The sequence below is a fragment of the Thermothelomyces heterothallicus genome, assembly GCF_042370625.1.
Source record: "Thermothelomyces heterothallicus CBS 202.75 unplaced genomic scaffold P884_scaffold_40, whole genome shotgun sequence".
Classification (NCBI taxonomy): domain Eukaryota; kingdom Fungi; phylum Ascomycota; class Sordariomycetes; order Sordariales; family Chaetomiaceae; genus Thermothelomyces; species Thermothelomyces heterothallicus.
This window is the reverse complement of record NW_027192601.1, coordinates 256-18,062: the sequence shown is the minus strand read 5'-3', so window position 1 is coordinate 18,062 and position 17,807 is coordinate 256. Positions and strand designations below refer to the sequence as shown.

At 57.5% G+C, this 17,807-nt stretch overlaps 5 protein-coding genes across 5 annotated transcripts; 3 read left to right on the top strand and 2 right to left on the bottom strand.

The window, feature by feature from the left end:
- Nucleotides 1-108: 108 nt before the first annotated feature.
- On the bottom strand, nt 109-3,079 carry P884DRAFT_303512 (uncharacterized protein; the record flags this gene model as incomplete). Its single annotated transcript, XM_069445038.1, has 5 exons — nt 109-1,185; nt 1,237-1,300; nt 1,370-1,687; nt 1,762-2,076; nt 2,247-3,079. 5 exons carry the CDS (start codon nt 3,077-3,079, stop codon nt 109-111), a joined length of 2,607 nt encoding a protein of 868 aa, XP_069293515.1.
- A 911-nt stretch (nt 3,080-3,990) lies between these two features.
- On the bottom strand, nt 3,991-4,938 carry P884DRAFT_303511 (uncharacterized protein; the record flags this gene model as incomplete). The annotated part of the gene is made up of 4 exons (XM_069445037.1): nt 3,991-4,016; nt 4,083-4,305; nt 4,375-4,826; nt 4,908-4,938. 4 exons carry the CDS (start codon nt 4,936-4,938, stop codon nt 3,991-3,993), a joined length of 732 nt encoding a protein of 243 aa, XP_069293514.1.
- Nucleotides 4,939-5,241: 303 nt separating this feature from the next.
- P884DRAFT_295170 (CBF/Mak21 family-domain-containing protein) lies at nt 5,242-7,478 on the top strand. The gene is made up of 3 exons (XM_069444317.1): nt 5,242-6,000; nt 6,063-6,945; nt 7,005-7,478. The coding sequence occupies exons 1-3, from the start codon at nt 5,354-5,356 to the stop codon at nt 7,146-7,148; spliced, it is 1,674 nt and encodes a 557-aa protein (XP_069293513.1). The 5' UTR covers nt 5,242-5,353; the 3' UTR covers nt 7,149-7,478.
- Nucleotides 7,479-8,603: 1,125 nt separating this feature from the next.
- P884DRAFT_174818 (uncharacterized protein) lies at nt 8,604-8,789 on the top strand (the record flags this gene model as incomplete). The annotated part of the gene is made up of 1 exon (XM_069437318.1): nt 8,604-8,789. A coding segment is annotated over one exon (186 nt), but the record flags the coding sequence as incomplete, so codon positions are not given.
- A 6,816-nt stretch (nt 8,790-15,605) lies between these two features.
- P884DRAFT_212188 (uncharacterized protein) lies at nt 15,606-17,543 on the top strand (the record flags this gene model as incomplete). Its single annotated transcript, XM_069439135.1, has 2 exons — nt 15,606-16,405; nt 16,460-17,543. 2 exons carry the CDS (start codon nt 15,606-15,608, stop codon nt 17,541-17,543), a joined length of 1,884 nt encoding a protein of 627 aa, XP_069293511.1.
- Between the last annotated feature and the right edge of the window lie 264 nt (nt 17,544-17,807).

Genomic DNA, 17,807 nt, shown 5'->3' with positions numbered 1-17,807 from the left:
CTGTTCTTCCTTTCCTTTCCTCTCTTTTTTTCTGTTCCTTGTTCTGTTACGCTTCCTATCATCCTTCTTTACTTGAGTACGCCCAGAGAACGCTTACTTGTTTGTTCACTACTCCTCCGCAACCCGATTCAGCTCGGCCAAGGACAACCTCCTCTGCCCCTGCCCCTCCCGCTCATCAGCCCCTCCCGCATCGAGTACCTCGCCCCCGGCACTACTCGCAGCCACGCTCGCGCTTGCGCTCGCGCTCGCGCTCGCACTGCCCACCAGTTTCTCCAGCAGCCCCTGGATCCGCTGGATGCCGTCCTCGAGCGCCTCCAGCCTCGTGGTGATGTCGCTCACCTCGTCGCTCTCGCTCAGCACCCCCTGCAGCTCGGCCCTCAGCCCCGGAAACGGCCCGATGCTGTCCCTCCGGGTTGTCAGTCGGGCACCCGGAGGTCCTCCCGGCTGTTGTTGCCGCTGCGGCTGCTGCGGCGACGTGGTTGTTGTTGTTGGCGGTGGCGGTGGCGGCGCTGGTGCAGTGGCAAGTGGTCCTGCTTGGCCCGGCTTGGCCAAGAGCGGCGACACTGGCTGCTGCTGGTGCTGCTGGTGCTGCAGGTGTTGGTCCCCTCGGCTGCCTGCGACAAACTGCCTGCGGATCAGATGCCGAGTCATGTCGTCGTCGGCCGCGATCTCGGCGAGCACCGACTCCGGCACGGGGACCTCGAAGACGGTCTCGATGTCGCTGTGCGTGGTGATGCGCCACCTGTCCCAGAAGCGGCGGCGGATGCGGATGGTCGGGCGCGTTTTGGAGATGCTCGGCGCGGGCGAGAGCGACGGCAGCTTGTGTTGGGGCGCGAGAGAGCGGCGCTCGGCGAGGGCGATGATGAGTAGGATTGGCAGGTTGATGAGGCGCACCGAGAGGACGTGGATCTTGTGGAACCACCGCGGGGAGACGAAGAACTTGAGGGGCACTAGGAGCAGGATGGCCAGGATGTTGAAGGGCGGCGGGTAGGCGAAGATGGCGTCGCCCTTGACGCCCTCGAGGGTCATGACAGCGCGACGGAACTGAATCTCTGCGGGTGCGTTGTTGACGATGTGGCTGAAGGTAGTCGACAGTATGGAGACGAGGATGGTCAGGAAGAGGGTGTTGCCAAGGAAAGCGAAGGTGATCATGAGGGAGGGCCCCAGGACTTGGTGGAAGTCGGACTGCGCTCGTCAGCGGGTGAGGCAATGTTTTGTGCTTTTGAGATCACTGACCGAGTGTTGGATGCCTGAACCATCCAGCCCAAACCATATGTATATCATCCATTTGCTGATGGTCCTTGTTAACCGGTCAGCAGACTAGTTACCGTTGTGCTACCCGTTCATACCGAGACAAGAATATACCTACCCAGCGCTGAAGTGGCCGTTGCCCAACCACACCAGCGAGAGGAGGAAGCCGAGGAAACACCATATGGCCAGGGCCGACAGCAGCGCAAAGTCGGACATCATAGACCGCAGCGAGAGGAAGACGAGGTTGTCGGAGAGCAGGTTGAAGGCCAGCCGGGGCACGAGCACGGGGGCGCCCATGGCCAGGACGTCCAGAGCCTGCTGCCCTGCAGCCACGCTTCCCTTGGCCCAGCTGTAGAGACGGATGACGAGGTAGATCCAGTAGATGACGGCGAACGTGACGTCCAGGAAGGACCACAGGTTCTGGGCATACACATCCCTAAAATGTATCCACCAGTCAGCCAAGAAGAATCAGCTTTGTGCATAGGAGCGTGCATCCCGAGGGGGACGTACCAGCCATGCCCCAACAGCGTCGCGAACTGGTCGAGAACCCAGCCCATGGCGTAGACGGTGAAGCACATCTCGAGCTTGGTGATGCGGCTGCTGTCCCGCTCGCTCATGAAGGCGAGATAGAGGGCCAGCAGGATGATAAAGTGCATGATCTCGAGGATGTTCCTCGTCCGGGGCACGAGCAGGCGGTAGTGGTTGAGCAGGGGGGCCTCCCTCGGGTTGTAGAGCGAGATGGGCAGCTGCTTGTACCGGTCGGGCAGGATGTCCATGAAGCTGGAGGGCGTGTAGACGACCCTCCCCTCGTAGATGGCATCGACGCTAGAATCCCCCAACGTTATTAGAATCCCAATGATCGATCGCTCGTTATCAACCGTGGTTCTCTCTAACTCTCACAGTCCCTACGCACCTGCGTACATCCCAGCGGTTATTTCTTTGAAAGAAAATAAAAAATAAAAAATAAAAAATAAAAAAATTAAAAAACTGCTCACATCTTCTGGCAGCTGGTGCTCGCGAGGAACACGCGGCTCTCGCTCAGGATGGCGACCTCGAGGGCGGGCAGGGTGCGTTGGCGGGCGGTGGAGGCGCCGACGGCGGCGCGGATCTCGTCGGGGGCGTTCTGGAAGGGCTCGAAGCCGGCGATGAGAATGTGGGCGAGGACGAGGAGGTTCCGGGGCCCCTCGTTGTCCTCGTTGAAGCGGCGGAGGATGCGGGTGGCGATGAGCTCGCAGAGGGCGGCGCGCGTGTAGTTGACGTTCTGGCGGTTGCTCAGGTGGGCCTGCTCGCTCAGGAACTGGGCGCGGTTGACGAGCAGCGCGTACACGATCGAGATGTCGTCCTGCTCGTACAGCTTGTCGACCAGCGGCCGGATCACGCTCACGTTGAGCCGCAGGTCGCGCAGCTGCTCCAGCGAGAGGTAGTCCTCCACCACCGAGATGATGTCGCGCCGGATGCGGTGGATGGTTGTGTAGACGGGCAGGTGCCGGTAGGGGCTGCCGCCGCCATTATGGTCGCCGGCGCTGGGGTTGTCTGGGGATGATGAGCCGTTGCTGCTGCCGTAGATGCGGCACGAGAAGACCTCGTTGTCGAGGTTGTGCGGGAAGGCGGCGCGCTGTGCGAGGAGCGGGCGTCGCTCGGGCGGTTCCTGGATGCGGATGGCTTGCTGCCGGAAGCCGGTGATGGAAGGCGATGCGGTCGGGGTCCCTGTCGATAATGGACCGCCGCGGCCGGCGCCAGCTGCGGCTCCATCCCGGGACTGTTCGTGGTTATTCGTGATGATGCTGGAGACGGAAGCGAGCCCTGACTCGGCCGGTCCGTCGCCCATGACCCGTTTCCCCGTCTTCTGCTTGGTTCTCTTCTTTTTCTCTTTTGCTCTCTCTGTCCCTCTCTCTCTCTTTCCTTCGCTTTATCGCAGGTCGATGATTAAATCCAACACTCGATAACAGCGGCTGCCTCGGAGCGCGTGCGGTTTCACATCAATCCTAGGCACACGCCGGCGATGTGTACGAGATTGCTTGGCAATTATACTTCCAGGCGACTCTTTAAAATATACGGGGGTATGTCTAGATTCCTGTGGTTGACTTGTATTGTAAAATGATGATATCATTGCTGTCTCGGTAATGTGTTGAGGGACCAAGGATCATGTCGCTTGGACTTCGTAGCCTCCTGTATCAGGTTCAAACAGCACGGAGCGCATGCAAGCAAGCTCCCAGCACCCCACTCTCTCTAGCAAAGAGGGGGGGAGGAAAGGCATTTTGGAATCTGAGTGCAAAGCACATTTATCTCGATAACCCGCAGGCATCAAAACTACTGGCCACGCGAAGGAGGAACGAGCTGCAGAATGCGCTCAGGGAAGGCGAAGGACCCTCATTGTCTGGTATCCTCAAAACGTCTTTCTACGGCTTGCAAGGCATGCGCAGAACAAAACCTGCGCCAATTCTCATCGGACAAAGTGGTCATTCTCTCCGGCTAGGGTGAGGCTGGCAAGCCTCAACCTCGGTAAAGGGTTCTCGGACTCAAGATTCCCCTGCATCTCGATCTTCCACCCTAGCTTCCTCCACCATTGTGTGGCAAGGAGAGTTAAGTGGTAGCCTGCACGTTTCGAAAAGAGATGAGAGAGAAGAACCGAGCAGCAGCATGGCCAAGGTGTGGACTAAGGTAGTTTTATTGGCACAGAGGTGTGTATAGACACTGGTACAAAGGGAATCTCGCGTCGCAGCTGTCTTGACTAGCCGTCTATTGAGCCTTGGAAGAGACGATCCCTGAGTCGCGTTAGCTGTGTTTTTCCCGCTAAAGAAAAAAAAAAAAGGGTTCAGATCAGAGCCTACTCTCAACATCCGCCACGCTCTGCTGCAGGATCTGCTGCAGCACCTTGGGGTTCTCCAACTCCTTCTGCACCTTGGCGATGACGGCCTGGGCGAGCTCCTTCTGCTGGCGCTGCTTGACCTGGCTCTCGTAGCGCACCCACGAGTCCAGCACGGCCTTGGCCTCGGCAGCCAGCGCCGTGCGCTGCTCAAGCTCGTAGGCTTCGGCCTCGAGCTTGGCGGTTTCCTGGTGGAAGAAAAAAAAAAAGATCAGCAAAGGTTCGGAATTCTACAAGCATCGGTTCGAGCCGCCCACCTTGGACACCTCGAACAGGGCCTTGGTCACGTCAACGACGCTCGACATCTGCTGGACGTCCTGGATGCGCGACTTGACGGCCTGGGTGTGGTCGGCGCGCGCGGCGTTGAGGATGTTCTTGATCTTCTCGTTCTGGCTCTCGGCCCACTCGCGGTACACGGGGCCGCCGAACTTGATGAGCGCGGTCCAGACGCTGAGGAGGCAGAAGGCAACGACCGTCTCCTCGTTCATGACGTAGTACTCGTTGCTGAGCGCATAGATGGACAGACCGGCAGCCGACGAGAGGATCGCCGTCTTGGAAAGCAGGCTGCTGCCGGGCAGGGCATCGAGGATCGACTGGGCTTTGGTCTTGGGGTCGGTCGAGGGCACGTTCGAGTTGTGCCGGGCCGTGACGAGGGACGAGATGGCAGGGAGAGCGCGCGGAGCAATGCTCGGTCGCAGGCGGGCAGCCCCTTCGCATCGCACGCAACGCAATTCGGTCAGCTCCCTCGCTCTGCACTCAATTGGCCGCGCAACGCTGCTAATCTACTCACCGACAGCACTTCTCGCCAAGCGGGACGCCATTGTAAGGTGCGGGATAACGAATGCGTGACGGCCTGACGTTGTCGGAGCTTCGCTGCTGCCAAGTGCGAACGAATTGAGGTTTTAACGGAATGCTCAGGCCCGGGTCTTTGCCGTAGATTGGTCACGTGATAGTTACTCCAACTTGACGATTGCTAACCGTGTGTCCCGAGACAGAGACAGGGCCAATGCTTCCTCCTCTCCGGCCTTGGCTGCTTGCCATGCCAGGGTCCACCAAGCAGCAGCAGAGATAACCTATGCCCCACTATAATTTTTGCGATACGGCGAGACCCCGAAAGCTCGAAACCGCGACCGTGGACAAGAGAGACCGTTGAGGGCCAGCCCAGCACATCACATTCCTTCGTTACGGGGCGATTGTTCACAGCCGTTGTGGATAAATATTTATATATCGAGCAGAATGCCGTCCGTCGTGGATGACGCGGCAGCCAAGGCGGCGGGCAAGAGGAAGCGCCAGGAGAACGGGGACGCGAGCAAGAAGAGGAGGAAATCTGGCAGCGGCCACGGCGACGGCGATGGCGACGGCAACGGCAACGACGAGCACGATTTCCAGGCCACAATCGAGAGGCTCGAGACGGAAATCCAAGAGTCGAAAAGGCACTACAACAACATTGCGACCCTGATTGAACTCGCACAGAAGCACGAGGTCGAACCCAAACCTGCGCTGCCCGCCTCCGAAGCGCTATGCCGCACATTTATCCGGCTGTTAGCCGCCGGTAGTCTGGTCAAGAGGAAGGATGTGTCGGAGAAAGACGCCACTGTCGTCAGCTGGCTTCGTGCCCGTCTGGCCGACTACCGTGGGGTCCTCCTATCCATGTTTCGGAGCAAGAAGCTGGCGCCCAACGCCCTGATGCTGGCCATGGCCCTGCTGAAAGCCGAGGCCCAGCACCTCACCGACCGGGAGGAAGCGGTGTTTCCCCGCCTTTTCTTCTCGGATATCGTAGCTACTCTGCTCGAGTCTCCCGTCGAACCGCTGCTGGGGCAATTCTCCGAGAGGTTCGTCGACGAGTATCACGACATTCGCTTCTACACCTTCGAGGCCATCAAGTAGGTTTTTTTTTTTTTCTCCCGCGGTTCGTGGCCTAACCAACATGCTGACGATAAAGCAGGACGTACTTGGCAGAACGGGACAACACCGCTGACGAATCGATCCGGAATGCCGTGTTCAACCTCTTGATCAGCATGGGGGACGTTCCCGGGTCCAGCGATGAGCTGGAGAAGTTCTACGTCGAGCCGCCCCAGAAGAAGAAGCACCCTCTGCGTTCTCTGTCGCAACACAAGAAGCAGGCCCAGGAGGCGTGGCTAGCACTTATGCATCTCGGATTGAGCAAGGAGCAACGAAAGAAGGTCCTAGAGGCCATGTCGACCTCCATTGCCCCTTGGTTCACCCAGCCAGAGATGCTCATGGACTTCTTGACCGACTGCTACAATTCGGGCGGCTCCATATCGCTGCTCGCCCTGTCGGGAGTTTTCTACCTCATTCAGGAGCGCAACCTCGACTACCCGGAGTTCTACACCAAGCTATACTCCTTGCTCGACGCGGACATACTCCACTCCAAACATCGCTCGCGCTTCTTCCGCTTGCTCGAGACCTTCCTCGGCTCATCACATTTGCCCGCAGTGCTAGTCGCCAGCTTCATCAAGCGTCTAGCCCGCCTGGCTCTCAATGCCCCGCCCAGTGCCATCGTGGCCATCGTACCATGGTTCTACAACCTCTTTAAGAAACATCCTCTGACAACCTTCATGATGCACCGCGTGCCTCGGACCAGGGAGGAGAGGGAGTTGCTCGAACGCGAGGGCCTGGAGGATCCATTCCTTCCCGATGAGAGAGATCCAATGGAGACTCGTGCCATTGACAGCTGTCTCTGGGAGATCGTTCAGCTGCAATCTCACTACCACCCCAACGTCGCCACCATCGCCAAGATCATCTCGGAGCAGTTTACCAAACAAGCATACAACCTGGAGGATTTCCTGGATCATTCTTATGGCAGTGTAAGTGCTAACACGGAAAGAAATATCCGGCAGAGATCAGTGCTGACGAACTCCTCCAGCTGCTCGAGGCCGAGATGTCCAAGGAGGTTAAAAAGCCTCCTGTCATCGAGTACATGATTCCCAAGAGGATATTCAGCAAAGCCAATGCTCCCGAGGAGTCGGACAGTCTGCTTGTTAGTTTGTGGGACTTTGGCTCGTCATAGGACTTGTTTCCGCCAGCAGCTTCGCCATTTCCTCCCCTTCCTCCTTTCCTCCGCTGTGGGAAGAGTGAGGGCCCAAACATGCATTTTAGACACGTGCTGTTCTCACACGGTGATTCGACCACCGTCCCGGCAGAACATGCAAGACGCGTCCATTTGAGCCCCGAAAGCATCGGGCAGAGGCAGGGCTTACAACCATTCATGCCATGAACGTTTCCGACGGTTCGCACAGCCTGCTGTGGTGCGTGTTCCAGATGACGCGGCCCCCGCCCCAATTGAAAGCACGGGACTACTTCACTGGCCCTTCCCCAGCGAACGAGCCTAGGCGGCCCCCCCCCCCCCCCCTTTTTCGGATGAAGATCTGGTGGCACACGCTAGCTGTTGGTCTTCTGCAAGTGCCACACTCACGCCTCACTTTTCTTTGGTGGGCGGATTTGTGGACGGTACCACAGGGGTCTCGGATGTGCCCTCTTCTGCTCCCCAAGTCGAAGGTGTAGCACAACCATCAACAGGTCGTGGAAAGAGTAGTCTCTCTGCTGGATGGTCACACAGCTGCTCTGTAGACTTGGGGTATAGTCATGTTATCATTCAATCAAACCTGAGCGCCCTCGAAAGATCATCTCAACCGCACACAACTGGAGAATACGTTATCTATGTTCGACAGTGCTGTATTTCAATGTGCTATTTTTGCTTCACCTTGGCTCGCTGACCCCCTGAGTACAGTACCTCTCCGTCATGGGTTCACATGACTGACAAGCAGCCCCCTTTCTTTTCACCCGAAACCGCTGGGCCTGCTCCCCCAGTTTCTCAAGTCAAGTTGCATTACTGGGAACGTTCCTTCTCATCGAACCAAGCACAGCATTAAGCTTCCTACCTGCATGCGCCTGCGTTGCGTTGCGTTGCGTTGCTTATTCCGCTCAACGAAGCAGAGCCTCACCTCAAAAAGTGTTCGAGGACTCTAACATCTAGCATCGACTTGTGGCCCCAAACTGCTACCGTAGTGTTTGTTGTCGCCCTCCGGACTCTTATGGAGGCGGCAGAGAAGAGCTTCTCAAGTTTTACGACGACGTATAGCAAAAAAAAACCTCGGTGAGCAAAGTCATCGCGTCTTCCCGACAGACTTTAGAGGACCTCTTCCTCCAACGCGTCTCCCAGTATCATCTTTCCGCTGCCTACTACGCCTCCTTTGTTTTCTCACGAGTTTTTTTAGCAGCCAATGTTGGCATCGCTGCTGCGCCCCCCCTTCCTCTTAGTTGGTTGCTAAAATCTTCATACACGGCGGGTGTATCCTTCTCCTTCTCACCCCCCCCCCCCCCCGTCCGGGGACAATGGCGCTGACCAGGCATGCTTGAAAATCTCCAGCACTTAAGACTAATTTTGTCAGGTTGTCAGCCTCCTCAAATATTCACGATTGCCTCGCTTTGGACCGCGAGTCCCCCCGGCAATGCCCGCTCCCTGCCAGGTGGGGGGGGAGTCTCGGTCCTGCCGAGATCTCTGATCCTCGATGCAAACGGGCAGGCATCATCCGGTCGAGGTGAGATCGAGATTGCAAAAAAGGATCACTGGACCTCCCGAATTCTCTCGAGCATAACAGGCGGTGAACCAGCCCAGCAGTTTCGTCCCAAGAGCCGAGGCACCAACTGAGGGATATGGGATAGGGAGATGCGCAAGGCACCAAGATGGCACAGCTGTGTCATCATCATGTCGAAGGCGCAGCAGCCCATCCGGAGATATGTATGCTGTCGGCACAGTTTGGCCGTGTGTTCTCTCTTTCTCTCGCACGGCAATGCCATTCCCGCCATTTTGTCGCATGATCAAAACGCCGCCGTGGTTTTTGCAAGGCCCAGCCAGCAGGCAGCGACGTCTCGTTGAACACACCCCCTCCTCCCTTGCTTCCCTTCTCATTACGGCATGCCGACGTCCGACGTTCAATTCACCTAGATCCCCCACAACCCACGAGGATGTCCACTTCGGGAACCCCGCCCGCTTCACCCCTTTCCAACCCATCGACACCGACTGCCTGCTCCGTTATGAATCCCTCTCCGTCGGGGCTCCCCCCCCCCCCCGCGCCACACCACAGCTCCACTCCGATCTCCGTCTAGCAGCCTCCATTCGGGCTCCGGTGCCCGCACTCAGGAAACCTACTATCTTGGCTCGGAGCCCGGGACGGGACCGGGGGGCCCCAGCTATGTTGAGCTTTCAGCTGAGTGTGCTCGGATGGCCGGGCATGTTCGAGTCGAATGAGGTGGAAAGTTTGCAAAGTAAGCCCAAGGGCGGTGAAGGGGTCAGTCAGCCCAGACTCTTCTGTTCCGGATCTATCCTTCATCTCCTCTGTCCTCTGTCTGCCTCTCCGCCCGCCACACTCCAACGTTCACCCGCTCACCTCCGATATGGCCTTGGATCCTACGTTCCAGCTTTATCCATCCGGCCCGAGCGAGGTCTTCGATTTATACTTGGATGTGTGTGGCAGTCCCCTGTGATCCGTAGTGTAGCGTTTACTGTTCGGGCATTGTCAGCGTTCCCGCTCCCACTGTTTCACTGGTTCTGCTCGTCTCAGGCAGGAAGGGATTCCACAATCACAAGAACGACCTGGATGATCTGACTCATCCAACTCGTGTGTCGAAATCTTCCGCGGCAAGGAGGTCTCAATATCGAACACGACCCGCTATGCCTCCGCCATGTCCATCCAGAATAGGGATAGCGGTAGCGTAGCAGTATCTTACTGTGTAGATCCGATCTGGGTAGGCTGTGCAAACCCGAACCAGAGACCACCCTGGTTACTGACCAGGACATGGAAAGAAGTGGAGGAAGGTATCAACGTTAACGAAGGGGAGATAACCTCAAAATGGTCAAGAGGGAAAATCCACATGGTATCAAAACCGATCCTTGGGATTCCTTGGCCCCGAGGGTGGAAACGTCGCCGAGTGTTCGGGTCGGGTGTTGGAGTTCCGGATCTTCTTCACCGCTACTTGTAGTTACTCCTTGCCCGCGGCGCACAATGTCAACAACATGGGTCACGAGTGGACCTTCACGACGACGAGCACCTGAACTAACTACGGATAATAACGGAGGTACGGAGTACCACTCATCCAAACGGTCCAGAATCGGTTAGAGGCAGAGCGAAAGCCCGGTGACTCCGCACACCTCACATCGTTCTGCCACAGCCCTGGTAGTGCTGCCGTTGTTGCTTTCCAAATGGACTGTGCCATTTCGAAATGACGTTGCCCCCGTCCCTGGGCGCCTCTATTTCGGCCAGAGCAAACAGAGGGCAGAAAGAAGTTGCAGAACGGACAGCCGGATCCGATCATGGCAGGCGATTGCGGGAGAAAAAAACACCGCCGCTTACACCGCGTCGGCACCGAACGCGTTTGAAACGCCCATCATAGCGCCGCATTTGCGCTGCGCTGCGCTGCATGTTGCACATTGAAAAGCTGCAGCTCGCCGCCAAGCAGGACGAAAACTGACTGGCGCGCAGTCCCATGACCCCCGTTAAACCTGCATGTTTTTTTTTTTTTTTTTTTCCCACAGGCTCCAGAAATCGCCGAGACCAACGTCCCAGACTTGCGGGATCGAGGCGCCGAATCCACGCTTGTGAGACCATCTTGGTCAAAATTGTCTGCAAATTCGCCATGCCGTTTGTTTGCGGCTTCACCGCCTGAGCATTCGCGACGACTGGCTCAGCATGAGAAGTTTGACGTCTCCTTCACGAGCATGATTTCGGTCTGCTGACAAAGACTGCAGAGCTTGGCTGGCAGTTTGGTAGAATGGACCCTTCCTCGTGCGTTTCCTGGTTTCAGGTTTCTCAAGGGTCCTCCCCCGCTTCAGACGGATCGAGAATGAGTGAAGATGCCAACGGCTCTGCGGCCGATGACGAGATTCCAGCTAACTAACTCTGATCAAGGCTCGCTCGCAGGCAACAGTGGGTAAATTGCAACTTACCGCTCGCGAGCTCCTCCGTCAGAGATATCGTAAGCTTTTAGGACTATGGTCTGCCTATTCAAGGAATTTGACAGGCGGCCCATAGAAGGAAGATAGATTCCCGCTAATTAGGCTTCTGCACTGTGGAGGAGGTCCGTGTAACTGCGAAACACGGGAAGGTGTGGGCGTCCCCAAACTTTGTGCAGCGTCCAACCTGGGGTGAGTGAAGCTGTGCAACCGAAGACACCGGGGAGGGCGGTTCTCCCTGAGACGACCGAGGGCGTTGACAAGTATGAGTCAGAAGATGAACGGCCCTCGGATCGTTTTCCGGGTCATCTAACACGACACTTTGCCCCAGAATAAGCAGCAAATAGGATTATTTCTCCTCATCCCCTGGCGAGGCCGCCGCCCTAGCATTCCCCATTATCCTGCGACGCGCATGTGGGCATGCAAAGGGGTTCTTGGAGGCACTAGATTGGCAGAACCGTTCCGTTGGGCAGGAAACCGACAGTTGCTTCGACCTCGTCAAATCCCTACCAAAGTAGAGATCGATCGGATGAAGTCCCAGGTCCTGAGCCACTCAAGTTGGGCCTTGACCGCTTGCGGAGTCAAGCCTGTGGGATTGCATGCATGCAGCTCGAGTCTGATAAGCCAGTCGCGGAAGCAGACGAGGTGTCGTCCATGACCTGCTGTTTGTGATGACGCGCCAACGTCAAGGGTTTTGATTGCACCTCAGTTCGAGACAACCCGGAGGGGTCAACGGGTCAATCGGCGCAGGAGTTTTGTTTTCCCCAGAGCACCGGAACCGCGGTGTCACGCGGGAGCCACTCTGAACCCGAGCCCGGTGATATCGGAACCGTTAACTGTAGTACGGTGTGTGACAGCCTCGGAACAGTGTGATTGGTTTCAAGTCGAACTCTAAATCTCGGACCGGATGCGCAATGTTTCGCTGCTAGCTTTGCTCGCCCTGGATCAGAGAAGGACTGCATTCTCCCTTATCAGATGGCTCGTAAACAAAGTAACGCGAATGAATGCCGCCAGAGAGGTTGAATAATCATGGCGGCTAGGGCGGCAGTGTTGACCAGGCGACCCCCCGAGTCACCCGGCCGGCCCGCTGATTTAGGAGCTGGTTATCCGTGGTCATTCGGGGTCACATCCCGAGTGAGGTGAGGTGAATTGTCGCCTGCACCATTGGGTGTTGGATGTAAAGAGCGCCGGCAGGCGAATCGTCGCCAGGTGATCACCGACAGCCGGGAAGTGGACGAAACGAGAGTGGAGCGTCATCATGGGCTTGGCGACGAGTGAGGTCGTCGTGTCCAGGGGCCGATCCGGCAGGACGCGTTCTCTCGTGTTTGAGAGCAGAAACACACCGACTCTTAGTATTGGGCAGGGACGGAGGGACGAGGCTTTGTTTGGGTCGACATGGCGCGGGCCTCGAATCTGCGGCCAGGCTCACACCGGGTCTGGGCAGGCGCCCCGAGTGGCCAGTCGCTGTGTTAGCTGCTGCAAGCGCTCCGTTCTCCCACCAGTGGACATGCCAACTGACGCGAAAGGACGAATAACAGGCGAAGAGAGCGACAGTGAGTGGAGTTGCTGGAATGTTGACGCGCTGCAACCAGCCACCGCTTTTTTTTGGCTTGTTGATTTGTGTATTTTTTTGGGGGCGACTGTTTACTGTTGCTGTCAGCCCGTTGGCTAAAGCCCTGCCCGTTGGGAGCGCGGCATTCGAGAAGAGGAAATACGCGATAAAATCAAAACAATGCACAACTGAGCAATACGGAGTTGTGGCTGTAGGAGCAGGTGGGAACCCGGCAAGGTGTTGACGGAAGCTTCGTTGCGGGCGTGGCGGTTGTTGGGGTTGAGGAAGAGGAAGAGCTCGACGACCGCACACACAGTGGTCGGATGACAAACCGAGGCATCTTCTCGAACGTTTGCTTGAAAGCACGGCAGCAACTGTGCTACTAGTACGGATTAAACTACTGGGAGTGTGGTGTTCGTCTGTGCTCTGAGTTTATCACGTGACCTGGACGTTTCAGGTTGTGTGACCGTCTGCGTGTGGAGAACGTGCAACTTCGCGTTTTCACTTGAGACCAGGCACTAAGAAAAATGATTGGTACGCGGATGCAAGGACGCAACCGCAAGGGCCCGGCCTCCCCCGCTCTCCCGTCCCATGGAGGACCCTGTCTGCTGAAACAGACAAGCGGATGGGATTGCCCTGTCTTCGACTCTTGCACATTCCGAACTGGTACTTCGTACAGGTTACTGCGCAGTGCACTGGACTCGCTTTCCGTCGATGGAAGGCGACGACGAGGGTAGGTTTGCAGGTGTGAGAAGAGTATGTCTTGCGCCGCGTCACTCGCTGGCAGCAGGCGAAAGGCGGTCACCACTTACCTCACCCCGCGAACCTAGGTGTAATTATCTTCCCGGCTCAGCCCTCAACACCACCACGCCGGGTCGTTATCATAGTCTGTCGCGGCGAAGTCACGCCCATTCAGTCCAACGCCGCGAAAGACTGTAACTTCTACTCCGTAACGCACTAGCAATGACTTACCTTAGCATCCCGGGCTCTCTCAAGAGCGCGTTCACTACATCACCCCACTCAGCGCAACTGCTGCGCAATGTGATGCTTCGCCGTCTCGGATAGTGGCTGAATTTAGGTTGGCGCCGTGACTCCCTTCTGGTTTGCCCAGACGCCGAAACGGGGATCCTTCTCACGACTCTGCTCACGAGGCTCGGCCCAGACCCCCGGCTTGGAGGATTGGGGGGGGGATGGGGGAGGGGGGAGGGGGGAGAGGGGTGGGAGCAGCCGCGAGTCGCAGCAGACTACCCTCACCCATCGCCCTTGGGTATCGATGCCCCCCCCCAAGGGCCCATTTCTGCCCAACATGCCCGCCGGGGCGGTCATCCACAACCGCTTCTCCTGCTAGTCCAATTAGCAGAGGAGCATCCCTCGTCCTGCGCTCGCCTTCCATCAACAACCCCCCTCCCCCTCTCCCTCCACCCCTCTCTTCCCAATACCTCCGTTCTGTCTCCCCGGCCGGTACTCAGCACTCTTGTTACAGAGTACTCTTCCAAACGAGGGTTCAAGCCTCGGTCGACACTTTGGCAACCCCCCCCCCCCGTCGATACATCCACGCAGTTGGGCTACTCCACAACGGCAGCTAAACACCTTCGCTGGGATCTGAAGGTCGATCACTGATTTGATCTCGGATGCTGCCGTTTTCACTATTGTCCAGGACTTCTCGCTCTATAGTCGACCAGCGTGACAGCCCGCGGGAAACACCACTATAATTCCTATTGGAGGTCACAGTGGCCTGATCGCCATCTTCCAAACATGAGCGCACGCCTGCTCGCGCTCCCGTTCGCGTACCGGCTCTGTCACGGGAAGTCTCTCTGAAACGGAGACTGCAAGCAAGCGATGCAAGACGCTGTGCTCCGTTGTAGAAACGCTCCTGGCGGCGGTCCTCCAATCCCAGCACGAGCCTCGCTTCTCCGTCAAATCTGATTTTCTCAGATCGGAACGTCTCTGATTACACCCCCATGCCAAGCTAACAACAATTCACCCCTCACTCCCCGAAAATGGGTTGGCGATCCGTGATTCCCGCGCAGGGCAAATGCTCCGTAACACCCACTCGAGGTACATACCACCGGCCACAATACCCAAGAGCCCGCTTCACTGCAATTGGGCAAGCCGCGGATGCGCTCCCGGTTTCGTGAGGGTCTTGCAGAATCGGCCTGACCATGGCCGGAGTACAAAACATAGAGGAGCCCGCATCCCATCTGCCCCCCTCTCAAGTCATCCAACCTCAGAGAACCACCAGCACTCCACACGAACTCTTCGACAGAAGCAGCATTGAGTCTGCTTGACTGAAGAAGAAATCTTTTTCTTCTATCTTTTCCCCCATCTAAGGTGCTTCACGTTGTGTCGTAGAAGCTCACCTCTCTCAGCGGAGCCCCTCGGTTCCCGTTCCTCCCACGCACCATCAGCTCCCACAATTTTCCGGGTTCTGGTCCGAACTACCCCTCCTTCCAGAATTCTGACCACGGCTTGTGCGACTGCCACCACAAAGTGTAAGTGACACTTCACGTTGCTCTCTCGCTCAAAACCCTGCCCTTGCCTCCCGCTCTCCCCGCTCCCGGTGCTTCTCCACCTACCTCTCATCAACCCACTTTTACCCTTCTATGCACCGAACGCCATCACGCTCATTCACTGAGTGCATGAAGCGCTTCGTTCTCAAAACAAAAAAAAAAGCAACACAAGCTATAGTATCAAGATTTTCTCAAACACCAACAGTACGCACCCCGGGAGGCTTTGAGAACCTTCTGCGCCGCTTGACAGAACCCCACAGTTCCCAGAGCTCCGTATCCTGCCTGCATCCTACCCCGGCCTTATCCGGAAAAAACCCTCACCGCTCGTTCCGTGCCCGACCACTAACACACTTAATAGGATCTGCTCGCACATATTCCCATCCTCACGGGATCTCAGCCTTATCAAACGCCTGCACATTCAACCACATACATACACACACACAGTGGCCCACCATGGTCTCAGCATTCCAGATGCCGTCCTTCTACAGGGCGCCGTTAACAGTCGACACCACCAACGCTCAGAAGTTCTTCGAAGAGGAGGACGCGAATATCCTCGACGAGAACATTCTTGACCACAGCGCCCTTGACTCGGGCTTGGATATGTCACCTCAGATGGTAGAGAGCAGGAGGGACTCTTTCGGCGTGACGCCCTCGATCTTCTCACCGAAGACGGAGGAGTGGCAGCCGGTCGACATGCAGTCTGTGCCCTCGAACAACCCTTTCTTCGATCAGCACAGCAACAACCCCTTCCTGCGCATGGATCAGAGCCAGCAAGCGTTGTACCAGAACCATGCTGCATGGCCCATCACCACCTCTGGCTCCGCGACCCCGCAACTCCAGGCCTTCGACGGCCTGCCGGTCGAGTATGACTCGACCAACCTCGCCGCCTTCCAAAGGCCCGCCACGATGCAGACTCCGACTCCCTTCACTGCCCCTCCCAACCCGGCCGCCATGTTCCAACAGCTCGGGCAGGCCGCCCCTCAGTCGATCCCGACTTCCCCCCAGAAGGATGCGTGGATGGGCCAGGACCTCAAGGCCCAAGGCATGAAGAGGCCTCGGCCAGCCAGCCCCCTGATCCGGTCGCATAACGAACTCAGGAGGGGCGATGGGATCCGCAAGAAGAACGCCCGCTTTGACATTCCTGCCGAGCGCAACCTCAGCAACATTGACCAGCTGATCGCGCAGTCGACGGACGAGCAGGAGATCAAGGAGCTCAAGCAACAGAAGCGCCTGCTGCGCAACAGGCAAGCAGCGTAAGTTTACTTTCCGCCGAAGAGGGTCTTGCACACATGCTGACAACCGTCCAGCCTGGACTCGAGACAGCGCAAGAAGCAGCACACCGAGCGGCTCGAGGACGAGAAGAAGCAGTTCACCGAGCTCATTGCCCAGATGGAGGAGACCATCGCGAAGATGCAGAGGGACATGCAGAAGCTCACCCTGGAGAAGCAAAACTGCGAGTCGTACATCCATGAGCTCGAGAAGAAGCAAGAGGAGTTGATCAGCAAGCACACCATCGAGACGGGTGAGCTGCGGAAGAAGATCAGCGTCCTGACCAACGAAGTGCAGTCCATGGGCCGTGCCTCCAACACCGCGTCGGGATTCTCCGGTGCTTTTAGCGACATGGATGGCATCAACATGGACTGCTCCTGGGACAACATGCCCATGTTTGGCGACTTCTCCATGGAGCAGAACACTTCCGAGGTCAAACAAGAGATGCAGATCGTACCGGCCGCCAAGAAGCCCGAGGTGTCGCTGCCGACGACCGCCGACTCCGAGAAGCCTGCCCAGCAAGGCGGGCTCCTCTTCATGCTCTTCCTCGTTGGCGCTTTTGTGCTCTCGAGCCGGTCGTCGACGCCCAGCATCCCGCGCGTCTCCGAGGATGTCCGCGCCGCGTCCGCGACCCTCCTGGAGAACGTGCTCAAGGATGCCGGCGTGTCGCAGGTCGCCTCGGGCCTCGGGAGCGCAGCCCCGCAGCCCTCGGGCACCACCTGGTCCCAGGCATCGCAGCCGTCCCTGTCCATGGCCACGCCGATGGTCGACAACGTCGCCCCGTCGACGCTGGGCGAGATGGCGGATGCCCTGACGCGGCCCACCGAGCAACAGACCAACGAGCAGATCTTCTCGCTGTCGGCTGAGCAGTATAATGACCTGACCTCGCAAGATTTCCTCCAGGCTGCGCCGCCGGCCGAAAGGTCGACGAGCCAAGGGAGACGCAATCTTGCCGAGGCTCTGGCCAGCATGCGCAGCTCGACCAAGCAGTCTGCCGCCGAGGTCTACACTCGGTCGCTACTCTGGGACCAGATCCCGAGCGACGTCGTCCGGACTTTTGCCAAGATGGTTGCGGAGAGTAACAACGCCGCTGCCAACGCTGGCGAGGAGAACCGGGCGTAATGACCCCCCATCTTTTTGTTTTGACGATGTTACGACCCCTTGATGACGGCCACTTGCCACGATCATGATCCATGAGCGAAGCATGATCCCCACGAAATGGAACGGAACAGCATGAATGAGAGGAGGCATGCAACAGCACTCGAGCGCTTGGTTTTGACCTTTTCTGTTTTCTTCCTCGTCGTCGACTCTTGTTTTGGGCACACACCATACACTTGATCCGCTCCCGCGACCCCTCACAGACATCGGCAGCTCACGCACCGGAAG